Source organism: Lissotriton vulgaris, chromosome 11 (genome assembly GCF_964263255.1).
Source record: "Lissotriton vulgaris chromosome 11, aLisVul1.2, whole genome shotgun sequence".
NCBI lineage: Eukaryota > Metazoa > Chordata > Amphibia > Caudata > Salamandridae > Lissotriton > Lissotriton vulgaris.
The window spans coordinates 469,768,977-469,782,891 of NC_141699.1; the positions used below are offsets into that span (position 1 = coordinate 469,768,977).

General features: G+C 45.6%; 1 protein-coding gene across 1 annotated transcript in view; it reads right to left on the reverse strand.

Annotated features, from left to right (window-relative positions):
• The window catches only part of DOCK5 (dedicator of cytokinesis 5), a 581,227-nt gene that overhangs the window by 184,550 nt on the left and 382,762 nt on the right, over window positions 1-13,915 (reverse strand). The window contains exons 31-32 of the mRNA XM_086942489.1: window positions 7,341-7,431; window positions 5,828-5,947 (exon numbers count right to left, since the gene is read on the reverse strand). Coding sequence (XP_086798615.1) covers window positions 5,828-5,947; window positions 7,341-7,431 — 211 coding nt within the window. The remainder of the gene's footprint in view (window positions 1-5,827; window positions 5,948-7,340; window positions 7,432-13,915) is intronic.

Genomic DNA, 13,915 nt, shown 5'->3' on the forward strand with positions numbered 1-13,915 from the left:
GGTAGAGGAAGTCCAACTAACCGGTCTATGCAAGGATAAAGAATTATCCACGATGAAGCCCAGGTTTTTACCAAAAGGCACCGGGCGGAGGGACAAACCTAAAGAGTGCGGCCACCAGTCGGAGGACCAGATATCCACTCTGCTACCGAAAATGAGGACTTCAGTTTTCGCACCATTGAGTTTTAAAAAAAATTGGCATTCATCCACAGGGAGACGGCTTCCATGCAGCTCCTAAAATTGGAGGCTGAATCAGCCACGTTATGGGTAATGGACACCATAATTTGGGTGTCGTCCGCATAGGACAACACTTCGAGGCCGAAGGTGAAGCTTGTCTCTGCAGCCACGAGGACCAGGAGGTGTCGACGACGACCAGGAGCTGGATTTGAGCTATCCCATAAAGGATCTAGTTGACTGCGGTGTCGGTATCCGGATTGGACCCAACAAGCCTTGGCCAACGCAATCCACGCAGGAAAAGAAGATTGTCTTCGGGTCAGACCAGCAAGGTCTGAGGGGCTTCTCCTTTGCAGGGAAGCTGGTGCAAGCCTGGAGCAACCAGGAAAGCAGTTTAGTTTCAAAGGTCCGTCTTCGGAGGGCTCACTAGCCAGTGGGCTAGCAACCGGGAAGACGCGCTGAGCTGAAATGCAAGAGCGGGCCCCACGTGGCACTCGTGGAGTGTGGAGGGTTGAGCTACGGTGCAAATGGCGCTCGCTTGGGTCTGGGGCTTCTCGTACCCCAATGCACAACTGCGAGGGTGCCTCGGTAGTTGCACTGTTAGCAAAATGCAGGATGTCCAGGGTGTCTGGCCCCACGTCTCTCGTGTCCGCCACGGGTCTCAGCTTTGCTGTGGTTGTGGGTCGGAGTCATAGAAGTCTGAGAGTCCAGTTCCTGTGTCGCTGAGTCTTCAGGTTCCGGCAGGAGCATCGACAAAGCAGACCGGCAAGTTACTGGTGGTGCCTGTTTGCACAGGGTGGTCACTCCTTGACCACAAGGGAGATGTCTTCAGTCTTTTAGTCAGGATAGAACATCGAAGGTCCAAGAATTTCGTATCAGAGTTTCGTTCCAGGATAATCTAAAGTCCGTGGACACAGCTCCTATCTTTATACTAAAAAAATGGGCTGGATTACCTGCTAGGTCCCTCCTATGGGTGGACCTGGGAAGGGGGTGGTTACACCCCTTTCCCTTTGTCTAGTTTTGCGCCAGAGCGGGGCTGGAGTGCCCCAGCAACTGGTTTGAACCGGGCTATGCATGGAGAACCTAGTGTGCCCCAGGCAGTGTCTGGAAAAAAATCTTTCCATTCAATCCACCCTGCCCCAATACACTACAGACTGTCTGGGGAGGTGCTAGCACCTCCTTCGACAGAAAACCTATTGTCCAGGCCTCCCATGCTGGAGTTTCGTCCAGCAGCAGGAGGTCAGACTCATGTCTGTGGCAGCAGCATCCATTATGTGATGCTGAGGCTCTGTTTACTGGGTAAAACAGGAACATACATGTCTTTTCCCTCTAGAAGGGTGGAATGCTACCCCCACCACCAGAACTGGTGGGGGGGGGGGGAATTTTCCAAAGTGTTTGACACCTTACACGACATGTTTTGATAAAGCCAAACCAAAGTTAGAATTAACCGCAAGGATTATAATGCACTTAAGAGTATGTGGTATGGCTATATCATAGAACAGCTATAAGGAGATGGTTCGGAAAGCTGCAGAGGGGCTCAGCTCATGCTGGAGCACCCTCTCACATAAAACCAAGCACTCTGCCTCCAGGATTGTTAAGGCCCGCCATAGGAGTGACTTATAGGTTACTAGGTGTCTATATATAAGGTAGATATAGATATTCTATATCTAAGTAAGGGGTGATTACACCACCTTATCCAAGGGGAGTGATCAGCCTGTGGTGTGGGTTTGGATGGCCAGCCAGGGGTGGCATAGTACATGCTGCAGTCCCTGGTAGGCCTTGGATGCACCTATGCCCTGGGTACCTATGGTACACTATACAGGGGCTCACAAAGGTGACCCAATACCCAATTAGGTATGTACCTAAAGTACATGGTATCAATTTAGAGAGAACAGCTGGGCTGTGGGTCTGATTAGCAGGCCCACAGCCACACTAAAGTCGAAAAACCAGAGAATTACAGCAAAAAGTGGGGGTGACCATAGGAAGCAGACCCTACTCTCCTACGTCATGCTCTGGTACTCAGCTGTGCAAATATAGTTGGGTGATGCGGCTGTATCTAAAATGAACTTGGCGGAGGGGCTTCCCACTTGAATGTGCAGTCGCGGGTACTTCTTCAGTCTGTCTGGGTATGCTACCATACACACATATTCGTCACTGTCTTGTGATATGGGAGCGAGGGAAGACGACTCTCTGGATGTCAACCGTTGGGATCGGTATGAGCTGTATGACTGAGTACTAGACCTAGACGAGCTTGTTGAGTGATCCCTTCATCCTTGTACAGCCCTCACGTGGTGGTGTGACCCCGTGTTTTTGCTTGGTCTGTCTTGGTTCTGAGCGACAGGTCTGGCAGGCAGCTTCGAAATGGTTGTCTTTCCCACATCGGTGGCATTGTTGACCAATGGCTGGACACTGACCTGTGTGGGGGTAATCTTGATCACATCGATAACACTGTGGTGGCTGTCTCCGAGAGTGACTATTCCTGGTCCCGCTGCGAGGATACTTCGTGTGAGGTGACCTTGTAGGCCTTCCCAACTTGTGGCAATCCGAATGGCGCCTTGGCTCAGCGTGAGACTGTACACAGCGTTTGTTCTTTTTTCTCCGTCTTACTGGCTTCCATCTTTTTTGCATGTTCCTCTGCTTGATTGTTGATGCGAGTGAGCTCCTCTATCTTGTCAAGGGAGTAGTGCTTCTTTAGTAGTTGACGGCGTAGTGATTCAGATAGGCATCCTTCAATAACGCGTAGGAGAAGTGCGTCTTCTGTGTTGAAGTTGTCAAACTCACAATAACGAGCTAGGCGCTTGCGATGAGAGATGAAGTCGCCTATAGGCTCATTTCGCTCGAGACGCAAGGTTGAAGGTGTAGCGCTCGTAGTCTTGATTCCACTTGTGAAGAAACTTCTTGTTCAGGGCTTCGCTCACGTCTCCGTAAGACACGGCATTGGCTGGGGGCAACTCTTTGATGATTTGTCCAACATCTTTCCTATTAGGTTTCGTAGGGCTATGAGTTGTTGATTGGGGTAATTAACTTGTGACCCTTTCATGAAGTCTTCAAAGGCTTCGAGCCAGCTTTTCCACTTGGGCCCCATACTGTTTCCCGATGTCAGTGTCAAGGGCTCGGGAGGACGCAGGTACAATACCCCCATGAGGACCGGTCTGGGCTGTGGGTCAGTTCGTGCAGGGCCAGGCACTGCCTGTTGCGAGGAGTCAGGGTCCAACATGATGGACGTGGGTGTGGCTCCAGCAGGCCTCAATGACGTCTGCGGGTCTCGGTCTTGCTTTCAGCTGGCTTCAGGGAGTATTTGTGCAAGTCACCTGACTCTAAGATGGCCGCCGTTTTTGAGACTAAGCTTAACCAGGGTATTGTGTCTGACTCTAAGATGGCCAGTTTTGGGACACTTGCATTTTCTCTTCAGAGGCCATTTATTGCAGCTTACCCCTGGTTTGTGGAGTTCTTTCAGGTGTGCACTCAGCTTTGTCTCCCCATCGCGGGTTGCCTCTGCATGTGGTGCCGCAACTTGCACCTCATCTGGCAGCACTTAAACGCTCTACTCGGACGCTCCGCTGGTGACTCACTGCAGCGTGTGATTTCTCCCTTGTGTCCAGTGATTTCTGTGCACGGCGGGGGTTGAGGGGGGGTGACTCCGCATTCCATCCTCGTCGCCAATTTCGTGTCCCCAGCACACAACACAGACACAGGACACGGGCTGCTTCGACACTTCTTTATTACACCTAGTCCCGGCGCGAACTGAAACTCGCGTCCCAGACTCCTCCCCTTCCCTTTCCTGCCATGCCTGACCCTGGGATATCATCAGGACAGGCACGGCGACATGAAAGCACTCTGCATGGTAATATCTGTTTTAATATATGACAGGATGCAGAGAACAAAACCATTGCTTTCTCTATCCCCTCAGCCAGTTGCTACACTGTGTTTCTGTGGTCTTTACAACGACCTCTCATCTTTGGTGTCGTGTTGGTCGCCTTTGTGATTGGCTTGTGTTTACTCTCTGCTCTGACATCTTTACTGGTGACACAGAGCTTGTCTACAGCACAGGTACAATGATTAGCTGCTGAAAAATGACATTTTGGTAGCTCCATGTTCTGTATGGCCAGTGCCAGTGGAATTTGGTGATGTTGGCGCTGTAGCATATTCCACGAAATCATGGATTAACCACACTTGATACACAATCCAATGTCTGCAGCATAAATTGATGATTTTAACACAAAAAGACCTTCGACCTTAAACTGATTCCTCATGTATTCCAATGGAATTAGTTGCTGCACAGGGGCAAACCCTCTGCAATGTTGATAGGCCATCTTTTAGTTGCTGATTACTCTAGCCAGGTGTTAAACGGGTGCAAATGAGGCGCCTCCTTTACCCAGACCCTATTAATGTCTGTTAAAATTACAAAATAAGCACTACGGTCACATAATATTCTTTAGGGGTAAATTGAACCTCATGTATTATTTACAAGAATTACTAGTGCCACAGAAACCGAGCATTGCAGCAAACATGTTGTACATTTAATAGCATCTCCACCCTTCAACAACTTTTTCCACTGTTTAAAAGAAAGATGCCTTGGCCACAGAATACACATTAAAAAAATCTTTTTAATTTCCAGATGAGTTTCCAACCACAAAATACATTTCTAGACAGAACATTAGAATTAAGCTCTGCCACACAAATATCTTCCCCTTTTAAATTGGTGGGGGTCGCTCTATAAAATTCTTCAGACACATGCTTTCTCAATTGCAAAAAGAACCCTAATGAAGGCTTCCAGCTAGTTACATAATGTACTAAAAAGTTGGCAAGAGGCAGGTTTAAATCGTTATACGGTAAAAGGAGCAGAGAGTCGAAACGAACAATCCATCAGCACATGCCTGTGTATTGAATGGGCCTTCTTTTGCAGAAGGGATTATTTTTCAAAAGTATACAATGAGCCACAGAGATGTTATGTGACCTGGAAATATAGCCAACAAATAATGTAAAATAAACAAAACATTAAAATATTGAGAAGTATCCCAGTCTTCACCAGTTTCCAGGAAACTCTACTAAGGACCCGAAGAGCCTGTTTTAGAGTAGGGTGGCAATAGGAAATCCTTAAATTCCGCAAACATGAAACATACAAAAGCAAATCCTCAGGTAGAATTCTCTCTATCATTCAATCACTATGTGAAGGAAATTCCAACTAGTGGTTCTCCTATGGATCCAGCACTTTCTTCAGAAGTTGAAATATTTTCTATCCCCACACAGTTTATGTCCCTAACCCCATCACCCAGATGGTCTGATGAAGCTCAAATGGTGACTGCAGTGAGACTCAGCCATGCATTTAGAAAATCATGCAGAATAAAATCTGCCAAAAAAGGGAAAGCAGAATCTTGTCTCATATTAAAATCCAGGATTAGATCAATTTCAACAATGCATATAAGCAGGTCTAATACTTAACTTTCAACTGTACACAAACAGGTGTCTCCAACAACAGCCTAGAAAAAGGAAGGTTTGTTGGCAACGATTCATTAACGGAACAATGCCTTCTTCATTGCTCTTCAAGCAAAAGCATAACTTATCATGGAATTTGGCACTTTCATTCAAAAACGTTAAAGGTACTTTTTACAATTTCAGGTGCAACTGCTACTTAAAATGACAAACAGAAACTCGCCTTGCCCTTGTCGAAGAAGGATATGATTTCCTGGTAAAGCTTCTCCTTAAGCTCCTGCTGGGAGTAGACAATATAGCTGTCCCTCTGGAGCAAGTGGGGTGCACACGGCTGATCCGACCACTGGAAGGCAGAAAAGTTATGAGTTGTGAAGAGAGGACCTCATCAGTGAGCAACTATCAATATAGAACCTTTTAGAAAAAGCAGCCAGGAAAACAATCCCAACAGATACTTATAATGCTGTCATGAGTGACCCTTTCATGCAATCAAACCACTATTAGGCATTATCATTTTCGTTTTGCAAATACATAACTTTAACAAACAAATTCTAGACATAGAGGTGTGATCTCGGTGTAAAAACGAACACATAACTGGAGACTAAGAATTCGTGTGCAACAGCAGTCAGGATTTAGGCAGATACGTTTGCATTGTCGCCATGGTAGCCTATGCCTACCTATGCACAGTATCCATATATTAACAATGGAAGACAACCAGGTTCTTCATGTTTTATTCTCTGAAACACAGTTGTGTAGAAAGACCAGAACATGATAACATTTAGCACTGTAACAACAATAATGAGGCCACAGTTTTTTGGAAGTGGGGAGGAACTGTGCCTATGGTTACGACCATGCTAGCGCAGGGTTGTTTATTTATCCTTAATATGACATTAAGAACTCATGTTCAACAGAGCATCTCTTTTCCAACTTTAGTAAGTAGGCTTTTATAATTAGTTTCATGGGACCTCACTATCATAAACCTCAAACTTGACAGATTTGAGAATCGTTGTGCTTTAATGGTTTTCCAGGTTTCGCTGCCTTCTGAACAATTACTTTGTAAATGTAGCTAACTGGCAAGTTTGATGACAAAGGGTAGTTGTAGGATGCAAGCTTCAGACAACATATTCATGGCAGAAAAGGGTTCTCCTTACTATTGTCAACCCATGTTCACAAACTCAACAATTTTTCAACCAATTGGGAAACCGAAATCCTTAAGCCCCCCAAAACGACCTATCTTTGCAAGGTGACTGGGTGTAAAATAAATGATGCTTGCTGTCGGAGTGAGCCCTTTTTCATTTATTAGCGACATTATATGACAGTCCACCTTGATGTATGTGTTAAAAATTGACTCTTTTCAAGCCTTTTGTGGAACCACTTTGGAAGTTGTTTCCTCGTCTTAAAAATTGTGATGTACTAAAGTCAACTAGAGGAACCATAAGGACAGACGTCTTAAAAATAAAGAGATTAAGCGGGTGGTGATGATTGGACAATGAGACAAGAGTTCTAAACTTAACATGCACCTTCTGCAAACGTAAGATGGACATTGTCTACTCTCTGAAACAGGTCAAGATAACTGCTTATAAACTTGGAAAACAAGCTACAGTGGAAGAAAGGATTTTTCGGGTTCACGTAATTAAAGGCATGATAGTTCAGATTACTGAGGTTACCGTTCATAAGTTTCAGTTATCCATCAGCAATCCCTTATCTTCCTTAATCAAAGGCAGTATATGTAAGCTCACCTGCAAAAGCTCAGCGTGCAGTAGGAGGGTGTACGCTGCCTCTGAGTAACTCTCACAGTCTCTATGCAGGTCCCGAAGCTTGTATAGGTACCTGAATAAAAGGAAAGCAAGAAGCATTAGAACAAGTCCCTGCAAAAAATATCAAGGAAAGCAGAGAATGATCGCCTCTCTACAATGATGCAAATGGCATTCTCACTCATGACCAATTTTAATATTTAGGATTAAGATAACCCTTAACGTTTTCAAATCCCTCCTTTTGTTATATCCCTCTAAGAAGATGGCTTATTCCAATTCAAGTAAACATCTCAAAATTTGATATTTATGTATAAAAGACGTATGGCCACTAGTAACTGAAAAACTGTATAACCCACAACATGTAATCTACAAACTGAGTTATAAAACATGGCTGTGTTCGGAGTGCACAACAGCACTTGGTATTGGAAAAGCCAATTGATCTTGCCTGTTGGATTTGCCAATGCATTTTTGCTGACACGGTTCAGTAAGAGAAAACCCAACATGACACATCAAGTGTCAGTCTCTTGTCTGACTTCAAGAATAATGAAAGAAAGGAGATTTAATGTGTGCTAGATTTTTAAACACGTTTTCAAAAACTTGCCATTGTTTTAGAGCATTGAGAAAAGAACCTTCGTGAGGACATTATTCATGAGCCACCAGGAATAAAGAACGTCACGCAGTAACCACAGAGGGAAGTGAAAAGAACAACCTTCACTAGGGGAGTCACTACAGAAATATCTTGGCATGCAGCAAGGGTGTGGCAGTATCAGTTAATCCCAATATAACACGGAGCCGACGAAAGAACAAGGCAAGCAGATCTAAAAGGGAGGGAGGCCAAATCTCAACACTGCAGTGCACGCAGGGAAAGAAAGCATTACACAAGAATGGATGCACGCTGCCTCTTGTACCAAAACGGGGCCTTTCCCACTGGAAAAGAAGCCAACAAACTACAGGCCGGGTGGAAAATACAAAGGTAAAAGTAAATACTGAAGCACAGATGATTGCATTAATGTACTGACAATTAAGAAAGCACAACTGAAATCTACAGTGAAAACAAGTTCTGCTGTGCAAGCAAAAAGCGATTAACGGAAATATACTTCAAATGCACCATTAAAGCAGGAAGAGAGCAAACAGGTGAGGAGAGCAAGAAAACACGTACTCCGATGGAGCACTGTAGTCAAAAAAGTAGTTCCTCTGTATTTAAGTGGTGATAGGACACAAGTCATCTAATCAAAAGAATGGTATGGAAGCTATGCTCTATGGGATGAGCAAACACAAGAAAAGGAAAAAAAATCCAAAAAATAACAAACAAATGAGACTGACAATTAAGACAACCAATGATAAGCAATAGGCGGACTGTACATAATATGTATTTTGTCAACCGACAGCTAAAGATGTATATAGACAAGACCAAAAAGATTTATGCCAGAGAGATTATAGGAGGACTATGCAACAGTAATCTGAAGTACTAAGATACTGAACACTGCCTTCTTTAAAGAGGTCTGTCCACATAAGGTCCATCATAACCCTCCTACCAGATGAAGAAATATTTAGCTGTTCCTGTCACTCAAAACAGTAAACATAAAAAAGTAGACAGTGAAGCATTGTGGCACACAGAGATGCATACATAGAGACTGGGGAGGGTGAATTGAAAATGGAACATGGAGACAAGCACTGATAGGATGACACTGGAACTGTGAGACACAAACGCAGAGAGAGGTGTAGACGTAAAGACAGGGTGAGACATGGGGATAGAAGACAAAGGGACAGGAGGAGGGACTCACAGACAATGGCACAAGGAGTCACAGGCAAAGAGACAGGCGGTGTGAGATACAGAAACAAGTTTAGGGAAATGCTAACAATGGGATTAAAAGATGTAGACACTATCAGACACCGAGGCAGGGAGACACAGAGACATGGGGACACGACACTATAACATTGCGACAACAACAATGGGACATGAAGACGCTGGCAGTAGGACACATGCCAACTACCGGGCAAAATTGGGGAAGTTGTGACTAACCATTTTTAATCCTCTTTTGATATTAATTGGCTACTGGACCACTCTGGCCTGTTTACTTCCAGGTATGAGAGTTGCGTATATAGTGATTAATGTTTTGGGCAACTTAAGGCTGCTGATGGATTGCTTCGAGATCCTAATAATTGTGACTTTTCTTTACTGTCAACCACTTGCTCCTTCTGAGCTGGCTGCACCAGATTGCAATCCAGAATATTGTACTCCATCTTATTGGATGATCCTCAATTATATTACATCCTTTCTGATCAATTGAAACTATGCGATAATTTTGCCAAACTTCTTGATCCAAGACTGTTGTCCCACTAGGCTCCACTTTATTACCTCCTTTCTGAAAGCTTATCTTTTACCGCAAGCTATTCTCACGGTGGATCATAACATCCTTCTCCACGTGTCGAGCAGGCGGGCATCCAGGGCGTTGCTCTTGAGTGGGTCAAATCCTTCCTTACGGGAAGGACACAAGCGGTCCGCCTAGGTCCCTACACCGCCAAACAAACCCCCACGTCCTGTGGTGTCCCCCAGGGCTCCTCCCTTTCCCCGCTTCTTTTTAATCTTTATCTTCGGCCACTTTTTCAGTCACTTTCGAAATGGGATATCGTCACTTACAATTATGCTGACGATCTACAAATCATTTTTTCTCTCAATTCATCACATGCCATCAAAACCTTCCATGGAGCCATGACTCACATCCAACTCTGGATGAGCCAGAACCAATTGAAGGTTAACCCCGGTAAAATGGAGCTCCTCCTCCCTGGGCTCAGCCACGTTTACTGGGGTCCACAGTTCTGGCCTCCGGAGTTTGGCTCTCCCCCTACCACAGTAAAAACAGTAAAGAGCCTGGGTGTCATCATCGACACCGAGCTCTCCCTCAGGGCTCAAGTCGGAGCGGTGGTCTCCTCTTGTATGTATCAACTTCGGAGGATCCGTAAGGTTCGCTACCTTCTTCCCCCGGCGGCACTCACCCAAACCGTTATCTCGCTGGTACTCTCCCGTTTGGATTTTTCTAATGCCATCTACCACGGTTTGCCGCAATTTCTGGTACAGCGTCTCCAAGTTGTCCAGAACCAAGCAGCCCGCTTGATTCATGGAACCCCCAGATGGCAATCAGCCAAGCCTCTGCTTTTGAGCCTCCACTGGCTCCCAGTCGATCGAAGGGTCGCCTTTAAGGTGGCATGCCTCACTTTCAAAGCACTTCACCCTCACTGTCCCACACGCAATCTGCGATCAGCTCATCGCGATCTGCTGATCACCCCCAAGAGTAAAACTAAGAGATTTGGCGGCCACCGTTTCTCTTACCTAGCCCCTGTGCTTTGGAATATCCTCCCTCTCTCAATCAAATCCTCCCCCTCCCTCTTGAACTTCAGGAAAATGTTAAAAACCCATCTTTTCCCCATCTCTGGTTAGATCTCGTCATCTACGCTCCCCCCTCTTCTGTTCTGTCTATCAGCGCCAGGAAGCTTCGGTGTCAGTGCGCTCTATAAATTGCATTTAACATAACATAATATTATCCAACCATTTGGTTTTTCTTTACAAACTATCAGGATGACAAGGAAATCAATCAAGAGGTAGAGTCCCTTTGGCTTCGGACCTCCGTTGAGCCACTGGATGATCATCTTGGACCAATGAGTAAATGAAAATAATCAAACTGTGAACAGGTAGCCATTAGTAATTTGCTGTTTATGGAATTAGAAGGTATCTGGCTTGGATTGCTGGGCTTGACCCTCCCTCCTGCAAGAACACTTAAAAATTTAGCAATTTTATAGGCTGGCCTATCCAATCACTCAAAACAGCAGACAGAGCTAAGGGGGGGGCTTTTTATGGTGATCTCAGCAAGACCCGCCCGTACCAGGAGCAAACCCAGGAAATTCACACTACCATTGTTTTGGCTGGGTCATGGTTCAATTATGCAAAAATGAGCAATAACTAAAATGAGATCTACTAGAGTTGATTTATTGCATTTAGTGAATCCAGCATGATGTTGCATGGGTGATTGATGGCTGTGGCATATCTATAGGGAGGCCAGATGGAGCCCGTGCCCCAGCTATCTGTCCTGGCCCCCTTGAGCCCCACCATCCCAGCTGCTGAGGCAAAACGAGCCAAAATGTTTGGTTAAAATGTTTAAAAAGGACGTTTAATGGGTGTGTGTGTGTGATAATTCTGCATTGGGAGTAGGTAGAGATATAGTGTTTACACTCAAATAAATTGTAATCTAAAACCCTCTTTAATGGTGAAGTCCGATTTTAAGTCACAATTCGGAAAATGCCACTTTTAGAAAGTTGTCATTTTCATGTCCAAACCATTTGTGCCTTCTGCCTGTGTTCTGGGTCACCTGACTTTGTATGGCTCTGCTGTTGGGTTTGGGTATTGCTGCCAGTCAGAAAAACAACAAGCATTTGCAATACAACAGGTCTCGCATTTACGCAAGTTGAAGCTATAGGCATTGTAAATGACAATTGGCAAGCTAAAAGGGATAGAAGGCCATAACCTTCCAATTCTAGGGATCAAATGAGAAACCAGCAATGTTGGATTCCAGGGTACACACAGTGGAGTAACACAGACCCCACAGCATCTGATGTGTGCCCCCCCCCCCATCCCCGCCCCAAGCTCCAGGGGGCCCTATCAGCACAGTACTCAGGTCGGAGAGCTCCCGATTTAGTCTGGAGGTGGGTCCTCCACATACCTTGCACGGGGGCCCCCTCAAGTTTAATAACGCCAGTGGGTACACAGGTCAAAATCATAAACAAAATCAGTACACACTTAATATGAGGAAAGTATTGAAAGGACTTAGCATAAAGCTTACAAATATGACCACCCATGCGCCCGCAACGGCCATATATGAATGGGTTTCATGAAAATAATCAAAATCAAAGATGGCCATCTGCTGATATTGGCTTTACCAATGTAACTAAACAAGCATTGACAAAACAGATTTAGGCAGGCGTAGAGCGTTATTGCGAGAAGTTGGCCTGATGTATGATGTCCACAGTTCTGTGGGCACCTTGTATCAGTCCAAACAATCCCTTATGATGGTGGTGGTGGTTGTAAAGTCAACCTTATAGACAAGCTATCCTAGGGGTGGCATGGACTGAGCAGCCTTAGGCTAAACTCAAGAGGGCATGTGAAGCCAGCTGTTTTACCATATGAAATCTTGTAATATCAAATGAAAGGACACCACACAAGTTATATATTATAAAAATATATGTATTCATTACTAAAATAATCCTCTATACTCTTTATGAGTGCGGAAAGGGGCCTACGTCAATTGCTGGTTCAAAATAAAGGGGGCCGGGCACATTGAACTCATACCTGTGGTTGGAAATTTCCAAGAGAAACAAAAGCCTAGCGAAGACCTACCTCCAATCAGCAATCAAGCTGTTAGCTTTACAGGACCTATGGGACTTATGCCCACCCCAGAAAAGTGTTAAGGTCCTGGTAAATAAATCAGTAAAGATCGCATCTCTCGCAGAAGACAAAGCTGCCCTTAGTAGGAGATCCCACGGCTGGTTCGTAATTTAGAGCTATGTGTCAACAAAGCCCCAACCATACCTAGGAACAGGTTTCGCAAGATCAACAAAAGAACGGTTGGGGGAGGAGCTCGGCTCCGTGAGCCCTCTCAACCCGCGCATTCATCCTGGCAACTATCCTGAGCCGTAACGGCATATTTAAGTAGGTGAAGGAGAACTACCACTTACCGTCTGCTCCTGAGGCTTCTACGTGCGGCGGACCCCGAGATATGTCTCCGACTCTTCTGAGGCCCTCGCGGTGCTGGGACCGGGGTGTCGATTGAGAGGAGCAGCCGACTGCGACAACAGCAGCCACTGGTGGTGGTGAGGAGTCGGCCGGAGGGCGCCGGTGAATTGATGGGCCGGTGGCGGCAGTGACTGTCATGAAATCATGAATACTGAACATTGATATGTTACATAAACTGTTCCTCTTGAAATGCATTCTGATTAACATTCGAATGAACAGTTGATTTTAGAAATGCTTGTTGGGGTTTCAGCGTTTGTTGCCTGCTTGGGAACTGTTGTCAGGTTATGAATATTCATAAGGCACACGTTGAGCAGGTGCACCAAACTGACGCTCCTTCACACGTGCAATGAAGCCTATAAAAGGCTTACAGACTGGAGGTTAAACGCTTCGCTTCAGAGCAGACAGAGCGTCACGCGAAGAGCTCCAGATTCCTCTCTCGCCCAGCCCCGCCCTTCGGCTTCCATCGGAGCTTCAGCCTGAGAACCGCCTTTCAACTACTCCTCATCCTGCGAACCTCGGAGGGACAGCGATCGGAGGACTTTCTCTCACTGTACTTCCCGGCTTGCTGCGAACCCTTTCCACAGTGAGTCTCCCGACTTCCGGTTTCCGACTGAGCTTTTTTCTCGTCGGACCAACCGGTCCCACACCCTTTCCGGTCCCCGTATTAAAGCGCCGCCGTCCAGGACCAAGTAAGACTATTTAGAGTTGACTTTGGAAGGTGAAACAAACCTTGTTAAAACAATATTGTCGAGGATTTCATTTAAAGCCAAAACGG